This window comes from Alligator mississippiensis, chromosome 2 (genome assembly GCF_030867095.1).
Source record: "Alligator mississippiensis isolate rAllMis1 chromosome 2, rAllMis1, whole genome shotgun sequence".
NCBI classification, from domain to species: Eukaryota; Metazoa; Chordata; order Crocodylia; family Alligatoridae; genus Alligator; species Alligator mississippiensis.
Window position 1 is genome coordinate 97,998,143 of NC_081825.1, and position 14,506 is coordinate 98,012,648.

The 14,506-nt window shown below is 41.5% G+C and overlaps 1 protein-coding gene across 4 annotated transcripts in view; it reads right to left on the reverse strand.

Annotated features, from left to right (window-relative positions):
- DCLK2 (doublecortin like kinase 2) overlaps positions 1–14,506 on the reverse strand; it is a 158,452-nt gene that overhangs the window by 27,441 nt on the left and 116,505 nt on the right. For all 4 annotated transcript variants that reach the window (XR_001371475.3, XR_001371478.3, XM_014593442.3 and 1 more), the window contains 3 exons: positions 10,121–10,229; positions 4,442–4,499; positions 1,523–1,642 (listed from right to left, as the gene is read on the reverse strand). Coding sequence is in view for 2 of the 4 variants with exons in the window: in XM_014593442.3 (XP_014448928.1) it covers positions 1,523–1,642; positions 4,442–4,499; positions 10,121–10,229 (287 nt within the window). In the remaining 2 variants the exon portion in view is untranslated. The remainder of the gene's footprint in view (positions 1–1,522; positions 1,643–4,441; positions 4,500–10,120; positions 10,230–14,506) is intronic.

Sequence of the window (14,506 nt, forward strand, 5' to 3'; positions counted from 1 at the left end):
TGCTTCACTCTAGCAACTGCTACGAAAAAAGTTCTTGATTGCAGCCAAGTTTTCAGATAAGAGCTGATTTAAATTCATTTATATCTAACATGTTGATGAAAAAAATGTGGCTGCTGGTTTTGACATATATACATCTGTACTCCAAGTATGAGGGTGTTTCAGAAAGTAACACAATTTTGAAATAAAATAATTTTGTGTGCAGTGAGTGGAAAACTATACAGCAGTGGGGGACACTGATGATGGCATTGTTGAATGCATTCATCATTTACAACTGTGTAGAGCACTGATGTCATAGTCGTAAATGCTGGGTGAGTTCAACAATGCTGCATCAGTGTTCCTTGCTATTATGTAGCTTTCCACCCATTGCACACAAAATGATTCTATTTCAAAACTGCTATTACTTTCTGAAACACCCTTGTATATGACAGTTTCGAAACCAGAGGAATTTGTGTGCATATGTGTGTGTGTCTGAAGGAGGGGTCTTCAACTGATATGATTTGATAATATCTGCTTTGACAAAAGAACTTCCAACTCAAATGATAGATACTAGTTATCTCATCACCAAACAAGCAAAATGGAAGTACTACTAATTACACAAGTCTTGGGATCATTTTAGAATATTTCTATATGTTAATGAAAAAAATATCTTATACTGAAATAACACTACCTCAAGAATTTTAATCTGTTTTCTTCTGCATACTTTCAGCTCTTTCCTTTAACAACAGTTTTACAAGTTATGCTGCCTGCTTTGCTGCTATGTATGCCAAAAAACTGTGGTTTAACTGCTCATTCTGCCCATGAAAGAACTTCATGACGGTATTAGTTTGTTAATTTTCAGAAGAATGCAGTGTAACACTTAATTTCTAGTTTGCTGGCACTGAAAACTTTCCATGTGTATTCAAGTATAGTAGCACCATGTAGTTATTGGTCAGCAGAAGGTAAGGGACAGTGGCCACTAATGCCAGCAACTGGAGCGGAGTAGTAGAGAAAGTAGTAGACCTGTTTCTTCTGGGAGCTGAAGAAAAAGGTCTCTAGATGTGCCTGGGAACATGTAAGTTATTTAGTATATGTGCCTGTTGTCTATGAAAAACAAATTCACTGTAAACTGAAGTGATTCACTCCATTATGTGTGAAAAACAACTAAAAACAGTGAAATATAAATTTTGCAAGTTGGTGACAAAACTGCTTGTCTTCTGCTAATAGACCCAACAATAAAAGCTTATAAAAACGCAGAACAACAAATTAGCAATATCTTCCTGTAGGCAGTGCTCATACCTTGAAACCCCTGCTATTGGAATAGTATGATAGTTTAATTCTAATTGCACTGTTTCCATATGAAGCAGTGCAAATTCTATTAAAGTATGTGATTATTAATAACAACACATGCATGATTAAAGATAGAAGTTCCCACTGAAATACCCATCTGATTACATCTCCTCAGACCATAATGATCCAGGAATCATTCTACATTTCACACTAAGTAGAGATAAATGCCAGAGAAAATTCTCTGACGTTACTTTACCTTGACTAACTCCATCACTAAATAGAGCTCTGTAGGAGTGTCCATCTCCTCTATCAGCATGATAATATTAGGGTGCTTCACTCGGCGCAGTATGGACACCTCATTCTCAATCAGGTGTTCCTGTCAAGTAAGACATCCAGAGAAATCAGGAGAAAAAAATTAAAAATCAGCAACAAACACCCAAAAACATTTTCATTTGGTGTGCTTTTTAGCCAGCTTTTTTGCTTCTCTGCTTTTTCTGAACAATCTACCAAGTCTTATGCTACACTGTTTATATGCCAATAAAACAACATATTTTAACTTGAAACTAAACCCACTCTCATTCACAGACTGGATTTCACAAAGAGAAGAGCTCCCAATTTATTGAGGTTTGTTACTGTTTGGGCTTTGTGTAATTGGGTTCTGATTTTGAACCTGCCATTTACTTACTATTTAAATGAAATTATTTTGTCACCAAATATGACAGAGTTGAATTTTATTTCCTCATTGCTTTAACCTTTATGAAAGTACATAGACCTTACAATAGTTAGATCTATGTTAATGCATTTGTTTTTGAATTCAAATACCTTCCTTTCTTTATACTGAAGATTAAAGAAAGGCGGCACACACTTTCTTTCCTGTCCTAAGACAAACAAGTCTGTATCTAAAACAGGAAGCTATTTGTATTTTGGGAGATGATAACCCACCTCAAGAGGTGTCTGGATTAGATTGTATATTAAGCACACTAAACTAGTAAAATGCGCCTTGTGAATTTGCAAATGGAAGCCTTGGAAGTAGACATACACATGCCATGATACACTCTACATAAACAGTGGCTGAAAACCTTTCACCATTATCTCGAGGGTTAAGTATAGATGCCTTGTGATTTTGTCAAAAATCACTTTGCATAGCAGTAAAAATGATTAATTTTATCTAAAGGTTTAAGGTCCTGACCCACATACCAGTTATCTATCTCATCCTATCAGAGTGCAGCTGTAGCATTCATTGGCTAACCGGGTCACAACTTTAAAATCCAATTTGGAAGAACTGTCATTCAAAAACATAAGCCTGCTCCAAGCAAATGGGCTTTGCAGAAAAGAAAAAATGTGTGAAGACATTTTGTTAAAAACATGGGTGACTTACCTTTTGGAAGGAAGGAGCATTATTAAAGTATGGTTAACTGGGCTTCATAAAGGAAAAAAAAAATAGTAGATGTATTCTAGATTCCAGTATTGGATACAAATATTACTTAGCTTTATCCTGATTTAAGCGATCCCAATTTGCTTTCTCTCTAGTCTTCCAATTTATGCTTTATGCATTACTGGCATTTATATAACACAGTAAACTTAAATTCCTAGGGAAGCCATCTCAGGCAAAAGTTAAAACAAAGCTTCTAACTGGCATGAAGTCTGCAAGTCCCAAAAGTTATAATTTACTTCACTAAAAAGAATGGCTTATCTAAGATGTAGAGCTTGCTTTCCTCCAGAGCCAATAAAAAAATTGAGCATTTCAATCTCAGGGGCACATTTCTAGCATTGTTAGTCATTACATTTTCTTACTATATCTTAATTCTTTGTATTTATTTGAGGCAGAGCAAAATTTACATGTCAACCTCATGACAATTTACAATTAATAAATTTGTTTGGGCAGATAATGCACTTCCACTCAAAGTCCTCCACCTGAAAATATAAAGCACCAAAGCAGACAGGGCATTACATTGATGCCCACATACTGTTAAAACTGCTACCTTCCTGTTTAATGTACAAGTGTAATTAGCTAAACAGTCCATAAAGTACTATGACAGAGTAATTTATAATTACATTGCACTGACACTAATCTGTTCAACCATTTAAGATAGAACAATGAAATAGAACCCTGGATTTATTAGTCTGATCCATTTTTGGCAGCATGTGTACTCTGCTCTTTTTAACCCACTAGAGAAGTGCACCTTGAGAAATGGCTAAACCACCTGAAAAAAAAATCTTGGGAGAGAACAGGCACAGAGACAGAGGCTCTCAAAGTCCTACACCCTTGTGAGAAAACAAAACGGGCAAGAAGTACACAAACTTTTCTTCTGACTGGTGCTTGTGATGCTCCCAAGTCACAGGTCTTGATTACAGAACATGTGCTTGTGCTGCACAGGATTAAAAGAGAAGCAGGACAGGGGAGGGGTCTGATGTAATTCACAAATGGTTAAGCCCGAGCTTAACCACTTTAAATTCATCACTTCAAAGTTTAAACCATGACTTTAAGGGAGAAGAGGCTGTCAACGGTCAACAAAACACTGTTTCCAAAAATTCATTTGCATATACATGAAAACAGATGGTAAGAGAGAGGCAAAATTAGAGGAAAAACAGCATTTTAAAAGCAGAATAAGATTTCATACTTATTTTTCCCAATGTTTTAATTTTTTTGCTTGCCAAAATATGGGTAAACTCTCACAGTCCTTAGCCCCCAAAAGCTGAAGTAGGATGATGTGACTGTAGGCTTTAGAAATCAATCTCAATACATTTTTGGTTAAAATAATTACTACTGTTGATGTCGGTCACAATATAGTAGGCAATTCCAGTGGCCCCAATCAGCGTTGGGGCCCCATTACACTAGATGAAATACAAGCACAGAGACACATTTCTTCCCCCAAAGATTTTACCATCAATACCTTATGGTGTTCTCTCTATTCCATTTTGTCCCAATACTGCATTTCCCTTTGTTACTCAAATAAAAGAGACAACAATTTGTTTAGTTCTTTTTTTTGTTCTAGTAGCTGAAAGACTAACAGAGCTAACATTTTTGGGTTTTGCATTTTGGGTGGAGGATAACACTGCTAAACAGATATTTCTGAAAAGTCACAGTTTTACAAAATGCAAACACACAGTATAATTAGCAGCTGTGAATGCTATTTTTGGTACTTTTTTATGCCTGCAAATGGGTTTACATTACCTTTCCACAGCATTTAGCCTTGTCTATGATCTTCAAAGCAAACTCCTTTCCTGTGGCTCTAACAAGAAAAATAAGAGAAACGTTAGTTAACTACCTGTTTCTGGTTATCTCTAAGAATACATGTCATCATAATATAATCTGTTCACCCTTGGGAACAGCTGACAAAACTGATGGCAGAACTGATTTCATTTTGCTTCTCTTTTTTCTCACTGACAGTCATGTCTGCTGTTGCCCTGACTACCACTACCTACTTCACTTTGTTCATTAATCCCAGGCCTGGAGTGGTGACTCACTCTAATAAGACCAAATATAATGTTCTGCCACTATATTAATGCCAGGTGCAAAATTTGCCCCAAACCATCCACCTCAAATCACACTGAATAAAGATAGGAAGATAGGACCAAAGCTGTTAGATGACTCATGTGTAGGGTAATCAGCAACAAGCCAAAAAACTTGGAACATGATAGCCTTTATGGAAAAGTCCCAAGGAATGTAGAAGCTCTATGGCAATTATTCTAAACTCTTAGAGGATTTAATAGGCACTTTTTCAGTTCTTTGAAACTACCACGTAAAATCTACTGCGACCAACATCTGTAAAGAAATTTGACAGATTGGAAACAAACAAGCAAACCACTGGAGAGAGAGAGGTTGTCTGTTTTTAGTAAATGCTAAGGTAAGAGTTTTTATAAATGATTCTACTCTCCAGCTCATAAAATGCTCTCCATGGCAAAAAAGTATTGAAAGAAATGAAAAGCAAGAAGAATGATCTGTCTTTGGCCCCTTCTAGGAGCGAAACATTACTCCTCATAGTTATGAATGGCATTCTGTAAATATGTTAAATACTGTGAGAAATCTACTAAGTCCATTATTACAACTATTGCCTTTTGCATTGCAATAGTACCTACAGGCCCTTGTGAGGATCAGAGCCCTGTTGCAATGTATCTTGCATAAATACACACATTTGCTGTAAAAGCAGAATTCACTGCAAGTAATCTTAGGTACGCATTTTACATTTCTAACCATACTTTTTTGCGTCAGATACATCTAATCAAGACTAATGCCTCACAAATGGAGGCATTAATTCATGTATTAAAAGGTTCACAGTGAGCACTGCTGTAAGAGGATCTCTTCTTTGAAGGTGCAGCTGTGTCTGCTACGTTGTCATAGTTACAACCTGATCCAGCCTAGCACAGAAAAAGTAATTTTCTCTCTATCTAGATGGCATTTGAGGAAGACTATCTTCTTAAGCAGATCCATGTAGCCCTGTATAACAGATACTGTATAATTCAACAAAACTGTTTACTATGCTACTCGAGTAATCTACCTAAAAGCATGCAAAAACATAATCAAATAAATAACTGTAAAATCCATTTAACTGTTCAACATTTTCACATGCTACATTGTACAAGAATGGGAGAGCCCCATGAACACCTGCAAAGCTACCTCATTAACAGCCTTCCTATCCTACTAAAACACTGTTTCCATATTAACCTTGACAATGGTCATGGTTCTGGTGTGCTGATACCACTATCTAGCAGGCTGACCTGCACTATCACTGTTGCCTTGTATTCCCACGTCCATTTGCCTGTATCCATCTGTTGTCTCTTAAAATCACTTGGATTGTAAGCCCTTTGGGACAGGGGCCATCTTTTTATTCTGCTTGTTCAGCACCTAGTACAATGAGGTTCTGGTTTATAACTAGGGCTCCTACGTGGTATAATAACAGCAACTGAAAGGCATTAATTAACAACAACCAGATTATGAGTATTCATGACTACTATTTGCTTCCCCTTTAGCATTACCAGCTACTGTGGTATATTTCTGATCCAATGATTTCAGCACCTCCAGTCACTGAAGGCAGCAGAGATGAAGGTCGAGCTCTATACAGAGCATGGTTTCAACTAAATTCAGCTAAATTCTAGACACCAAATGTTATCCTACATCCTCAGATCTCAAAACATTTTATAGGAGCTCCTGAATCCATGGACAACAAATTCAATATACCCAGCTTACAGGTTGCATTAAGTGCACAAGTTTGAGCCTTCGCACCATAAAAGACTGTTAAGTTTTATGACTTGGGTCTCCTACAAGTAGTTTTCTGCAAAATGAAATGGGTGAGAACATAATCTCTTTATAGCTATTACAAGAACTTCGTACTGTTTATTTGCATGAAGTCTCCCAAGAAGGAAAAGAGTGATTTCCACAGTGGATTCCTGAAAGCTTTTGGAAACCAGAGCTCCAGTTGTTCTTCAATTGCTTAGGAATTAAGATGTTAATGTTCAAAGACAGGATAAGCCTAAGTCCTAGCATGCTGTAATATGTGACAAAAGGTGCTTTAAAGTAGTAACTATGCACAGTGGGATCAAATTTAGTTGTCTGGTTTGCTTTAGGAAGTAATACCTCTAACTCCATACTCCTTAACACACAAGCCTTGGACATTTGTAAAACAGGCTCTGAAGAGTGAAAACAAAAGACAAAAATCTTATGAAGAGGACGGGACTTCCTCTTATGAACGTTTCCAACATAAACATTTAAAACTAATATTGTCAGTTGAGGGGAATCTTGTAACAAAAAGGAGGGATCCACAATTGTCAGACTTCATTTGCTATTTGCTTTTGCCAGCTTTTGCAAGGGAAGGCATTTCTATTTTTGTCTGGCTTGCTTATCTACAAGTGCTATTTTACTTGGTATTATTTCCTTTGCCCAAAGGACATTTGCTTTTGTAGATAAAGTGAAGTAGATATAAACTTCAAGGATGTAGATGACTAGACTTCTGAAAGTTATTTGGAAAAGCAGAGAGAAATTTAGGTGAGCTAGCTTAGAAGAGTGTATCTTCAAGTGGCAATGGCCTGCATCGAGATGAAAGGGTCTTATAAATTTTGGTGCATTGGCTCAGGCAATGGGGTGGAATTAACTAGATAAGATTCCTGAGAAACTCCAGGACTGGTCACAGAGAGACAGGGATTATTACATATGATAAGGCACTTGAGTCCATGAAGAGAGGAAGACTCTAGCTCAGCAGCAGTAGCCAGCCCTGTTCTGACATCTGTCCTCATGAATCAGCAGAGGTATCTTTGAAAGATCTATCATGAGTGATTAAGACTATGATGAGACTTTATAATTTGTAATTAGATTCCTTTGCTCCAGGAATTTGTGGAGCTCCACACCTGTAGCTCCTCACTTGCAGAGGGGAAGCCCCACGCTGGATTCTATGGGGAAGCAGGAGGTGGGACTCCCTCCACTCCCGGCAGAGTGCCAGGACCTGCACAGCAGGGAATGGAGGAAGCAGCCAGCTCCAGTGCAGGGCTTCCCCCACTGTGAGTGCTGGAGCTGCAGGCTCAGGGAGCAGAGCCACGGGGGTAAGGCAGGCTCTGCTCCCTCCCCCTGTGTAGCGCTGGCCAGAGCCACGCCTGTGCCGGGCACAAGTGCCCCAACCTCCCTGCCTGCTGCTGCTGCTGCTGCTGCCACCAGGCTGTGGGGGCTGCACACCATGGGGGAAGTGTGTGGGGGGTCCCTACACCCTGCACCCTCTCTCACACTCCACACACCGACACCCTACTCCGGTGAGCTCTGCACTCCCGCTGACCCTCTGGGGGGAGGAGGAAGAGGGGGAAGAGTTCCTCCCAGCATGGAACAGAGTGGCCTTCCCCACTTTGTGGGACAACCAACCCAGTATGGTCCAGTTAAGGTGAAGGGGGCAGGGAGAAGTGTTAATTCCTCCCTCCGTCCCTTCCCTGCAGCTGGGGTCTGCGAGCTCCAGGGGCCACCGCTGCAGCCCCCTCCTCTCTGCTCCCTGGCAGACAGGCTGACCCTGGCTGTGGTGGGGGAAGAGGGGAAGGAGGGAAGAGTTAACCCCCTCCCTGCCCACTTTGCCTTAATGGGGCAGTGCCTGCTGATGTTTCCACTAGAGCTGGTCCCTGCTCCATCTAGAGAGCAGAGGGCCGGGGTCAGCCTTGCAGCTGTAGCACAGAGCCCTGCCCAGTCCAGAGATCATGCCGGGATACAGGGGTTTCTGATTTATCATAAACCAGCAAGAGGTCCTGGACAGACACTGCATAAACCAGTTTGAGCCAAATCAGTTAAGTCTGTTACTACATTCAACCAGGTCTATCTCAAACTGGTTTTGGCCATTTTGAAACTGGTTTATGTGCACTGAATTTCTGTTCTGTTACAGGTTTAAACCAGTTTTTGATCGCTGAAACTGGTTTATGTGTAATGTCTGTCCCTAGTCCATATGTGTGAGGCTCATCCTTCCTCCTTGATTAATGGTGAGGGAACCACGCACCACTTCAGGAGGAGGATAAGTACTCCATAATTATTTTATCATTTATAAGTTTTGAGGGTAGAAAACTATGGAACTGTTAGATCAGTGATGAAAGTTCATGATCTCATGTGAGCACAATCTTCTGCATGTGGATGAACATACTACTAAAGAACATTTTAATTCCTAAGATGTGAACTTTGCTATATTTAAAATATATAGCCACTGTCACTTGAACTCAAAGGAGCCAGGAAAAGGGACAGGTGATCAAGCCTGTTGGCTGAGGCCCGATCTGATAAGGCTGAATGGAAGTGGAAAAGTAAAAGAAGTGACCAGAAGCCCTGGCAAAAATTGGTGCTGAATCCTTACACATCATTTGTACTTGTGTCTGCAAGGTAGGAATCTGATAAAATTTCCATTTGTTGAAGGATAAGCAGATATCAGTAGCATCCAAGATATCTTTCTTCTTTTACATCTCTATCTGCATAGCCATCTCTTCTGCACCCCTTTGTCACCTCAAGTGTGTTATGAACTCTCTCTTTCTGGCATAAAAACACATGCTGAAGTAGGTGTAACATTGAAAGCCTAATTGTTAAGCAAAGTATCTGACTAGGAGCACATTACACCAGTGCTTTGCAATCTGTGTACTTTTGCCAGGTTTGAGGAGCTGTTTTTGATCAATAAACCCCAAACTTGCCTACATGAGATACTCCCTGAACTACTTCTATAAGAGTAGTTTGAGCTATATGAAGATGTTTCAACTTTGGGGATAGTAGTTTTACTTCAGGCATTAAGTTTGCAGAGCTAAATATAATACAGTTTCATTATGACAAGCCGCATTTATAAAAAAACCTTGCTTTAAATAATCCCAGCTGGAGGAACCATTTTTTTTTCATTCTTTAGATGCAGCAAATTGACTAACCCTATTATACTGACCACCCTCTTTTAATGAACTTTTTTTGCCATCCCATGGAGATTTGTCTCAATGAGGTTGTACTGTATTCAATACACTGCTGCAAGGATTAGTTGTTTATAGCTGTGATATGGTAAAGCCTGGTACTGGATTTGTTTTTCTGTTGTCATCTATGTTGTTCAATTATTGTCAAAGACATGTAAAGATTACTTATTTTCACTCCTCTTTTCTCCCCTCAATTGTTGTTAGCTCTCAGTAAGCCAAATTTTATCTAGTTCATTTTATTTTTGTATTGTTTCATAGATTCTTGTAAATATTCTTTGTTTTCTTGTACATATTATGTATATACATACACATACATTTCATATCTATGTAACTTCATCTACGTATAAAAATGCACTCTTCTTACATATATTACTACACATTCAGGGTTTTACTTGGTGAAATAAACAGCACTAAACAAGCAGTTCACAGATTTAATGAAATAAATAGCTTCCCTGCTCACCGTTCAACACATTCTTTTACTACAGCAAAATTGCCATCTCCAATCACCTTTCCCACTTTATATTTCTCAAGAATAGTGGAAGAACTTGAGAATTTATTTCCATTCACACCTGCAGGAAAACAAGGGAGATGATAAAAAGGTGAAGTGAGATGTCAGTGATGTTGTACATCCCCACAGACTCCAAGAATTCAATGTAAATATATTCTGAGACAAAATACAAACTAGGAAACCAGCTCTTTTCTTTGCTTGTTTTTATTTTAAAACAGAAAACTGAACAAGGAAAGCTAATATTCTAAAAGCAAGATCTTCTTGTCCTGTCTAATGTTAAGGGAAATATTTTATTATTTTATGATGGCATAGACCAAAAGATAGTTATAACTTCTAATTGTAGCCATGTTTCTGCCATAATAACTTTCAATTAAAGGGCTTTCTTTTCCCTTTTTAAATTTATCTTTTTTTTTTTTTTAATTGCCATTTTTCTTGCACATAAAGAATGTATGTAGTGCAGTTACAATACATTTGGGAATTGTCTAAGTAAACATTTTCTTCAACTAGCAAGGAATATTTTCAATGACTAATGAAGTATATCACAGATCTTCCTGGGGAAATTCTTACACCATAAAAATAATGAACCCAACTCTTTTTTCCTCTTTGTTTAGGACAGTGAAACTCTCTCAGTTCTCTTAGCCAAGCCATCTGCAAGACTTCTTCCATGAAGCTACAAAATATCCAAACAAATACTGAAGACTGAGATTGTAATACTTTCATCATGTATTCCAGGAGCACTCAAGAAACCAGGTTGGTCTTATATTTGCTATCTGTGGGATTTATCTTCACTGATTTCTTTCATTAAGGAAACAACTTGCTAGCACTTCTTCCTGAGAGCTTTATAAATAGGCAGTGGCAAGTTCCATCTACTGAATTTTTTTACGTTTCCTTGACCGCACTGTTATAATAAGTAGCAGAAGTACAATTTCATTACTAGTCTGGTAAATGCTGTAACCTGCAAAGTTAGTGACACAGTAAAGCTGTTGCTAGAGATAGCACTGCTGCTTGAGAATAAGGAGGTGATTATTGTCACGGCGGGGTCCTTGCGGAGGGCCATGATCTCCTTGAGGTCCCTCGCTCCGTGTCAGGCCGGCCCAAGGCACCCTCTAATTCTCACTCGCCACGTCTTGTTGGAACATATGATTGGGAGGCTGCCTATGACTCCCTGGGCACGGCTACTTGGGACCTCTGTCCTCGTGTGTTCCGAGACCCCTGGGGGTCTCCTGATACGGTGGGTGTTCCTCAGACACCCTAGCCTTATGGGCTATGCGTGGCTCCTACCTCCCCTGATACCACGCCCCAAGCCTCGCAGATGTAATAGACGTTGTTCGGTCTGTACACCCGCTTCCCGGGCCTCCTCTATAGCGTAGCCCACTCTGGGCTCCCTCTCTCTCGTGCCCAGCCTCCCGCTGGGCTTCCCCTGATGGTACGGTCCTGCTCAGGGACTCCCTAGCGGGCCCCGGCCCTTCCCTGGCCAACCGCACGGATACCCTCTCTGACCCCGGCTCACCGCGCTGCTACTCCCTGTCTTCTCGGGGCAACCGCAGCGCCCTGCCTCGGTCTGAGGGGTGTTACCGCACTAGCCTGCGGCCGGGCTCGCTATGCCCATCTCGGGCTCCTCAATAATTGCCCCTCTCTCTAGGGCTCCTCAGTATGGCGCTCCCCCTCTTTGGGGCTCGCCGTGCCCACACGGGGCTTCTCAATAATACCATGTGGTGTTCCCCCTCTTTGGGGCTCGCCGTGCCCACCCTGGGCTTCTCAATGAAATTGCCCCTCGCTCTGGGGCTGGGGTCTATGTACCCCGCATGCGATCCGGGGTCTATGTCCCCCGTCTGCAACCTACTGGTTGCACCTGCGACCCACTGGCCGCGCTCCTTGCCACCAGTTGCTCCTGCACTGGCGTGCAAGCTGCGCCTTCACTGGCACTGTGAAAATAATGCGCCCTCTTGGCACCAGGGCACCCCACACTCTCTGGGGTCCCTATGATTGAGGCCTCCTCCAACCCCTACAGCCTCACCCAAGCCTCCGGGTGTAATATCACAACGTCAAAGCAAACCCACAAGCCCCTAGGCTGTAACACAAATGCAAGTTCAAGCCGTCTGGCTATAACTCAAACCCGAAGCCCTATGGCCATAACAACATTGCTCCATATGACCATGATACTTGCTGCTAGGCTCCTTTCCACATCCTCACTCCCAGAGCTCCTGCCTCCCAGGCTGCTGGCAGAGAACTGCTAGCCTGGCTTCAGCCCTGGGCTTCATAAGGGCCAGGCCCTGCCCCCAACAGGCCAGCTGGCTCCCCTTAGTTGCTCCGGCAACCCGCAGCTGTGCTCAATTGGCTCTGCCAGGGTTCTCTCCCTGGCAGTTTCTCCTCTCTAGGAGCAGGCACTGAGGTGCCCTGTGACAATTATAAATATGAATGAGTAACCTCTAAAGAAAATTTGATAAAAAGTCTGGCATGTTGGCAGGCTTAATATGGGAAGTTAGCTCCTTAGTAATATAGAGGCTTCTTTTTATAAGATGTCCTTGATCTTTAAGCCAATACATTAAAAAGAAAATCAGAACCACCTTTTGTGTATATTAACTTATAAAAAGTGCATCAAGAAGATATTGTTATTACAATAAGCACTTATGTTAGGACTTGTATCTCACAGCACCCAGGTGGTAATTAAGAGGACTGTGTAGGTTACAACACTCTCTGAGAAGCAAAACCTTTTCCATGATCCAAACAGCTCCACAAAAGAGTAATTAATGGTCAGGGTGTATTTTAAGATCGTCTCACCCAGATGAGGAACTATGTTCAGGGGCTTTCCTAGATGTAAAGTCCAGGGGATGAGTCAAATTGTTTTGAGCACTGAGATTCTAGGGGAAACCAAGAGAGAAACAGACTTAAGACCACTGCCTCTTTGGCCTGCAGTGCATCCACAAAAGGGATCTTCTATCATGTCTATTCCAAGAAACAGTACTTGGGTACTTTTTGTAAATAACTCAGCATTACTAATTCATATTCCAATAAAAAACTGACCTACAAAGCACCAAAACTATTACCATTTTACAGAGACAATTTTGTTTATAATCAAATCTTAAATCACATACAGACATTCAGGTTCTCTTGGGAGAGTTGTTGCTCCTAGAACAGTGTACAGATGTTCAGAATTTTTTTCCCAGAGCAAAAATGGCTGCTCCAGGAAAAACAATAACCTGGGAACAATCAGGGTTCAATCACTCCCAGTAGAGTTTCTTCTGGAAGAATGACCATCTGTACATGTTCTCTCTCTTTACAGTCCTGATAAAGCAAGCACAGTAAAGGTTTCTTCAAGACACTAGTTAAATTGTCAAATATTTCATAGATTTTTGATTTCATAGACATTAGGGCTGGAAGGGACCTCGGAAGATCATCGAGTCCAGCCCCCTGCCCAAAGGGCAGGAAGTCAGCTGGGGTCATAGGATCCCAGCAAGATAAGCATCCAGTTTCATCTTGAAGGTGTTCAATGAAGGCGCTTGAATGACCTCCGGTGGCAGGCTGTTCCAGACCTTGGGGGCTCGGACAGTAAAGAAATTCTTCCTTATGTCCAGCCTGAAACGGTCTTGTAGTAGTTTATGACCATTCAACCTAGTCGTCATCCCTTGGGGCGCTCTGGTGAACAAACGTTCCCCCAGATACTGGTGGTCACCCCTGATAAACTTGTAGGTGGCCATCAGATCACCCCTGAGCCTGCGCTTTTCCAGGCTAAAGAGCCCCAGGGCTCTCAGCCTGTCATCGTAGGGTCTGCTTCCCTGACCTCTGATCATGCGCGTGGCTCTTCTCTGGACTCTCTCAAGCTTCTCCACATCCTTTTTGAATTGTGGAGCCCAAAACTGGACACAGTACTCCAGCTGCGGCCTCACTAAGGCTGAGTACAGGGGGAGAATGACGTCCCGGGATTTGCTTGAGAAGATGCAAGCCAGCGTTTTGGTCACTTTACTAGCCGCAGCATCGCACTGCAGGCTCATGTTCATCTTGTGGTCAATGATGACCCCCAAGTCTCTTTCTTCCATAGTGCTAGCCAACATAGCACTGCCGAGCCTATAAGGATGCTGCAGGTTTTTTTTCCCAAGGTGGAGAACCTTGCATTTATCGGCATTGAACACCATCAGATTCTCGTCCGCCCACTTGCTGAGCCTGTCCAGGTCAGCCTGGATCATCCGCCTGTCTTCTGGTGTGGATGCTTTGCCCCAAAGTTTGGTGTCATCTGCGAACTTGGCCAGTCCGCTTCTGACTCCAGTGTCCACATCATTAATGAAGTTGTTGAACAGTATGGGTCCAAGGACAGAGCCCTGGGGGACCCCACTGGTCACA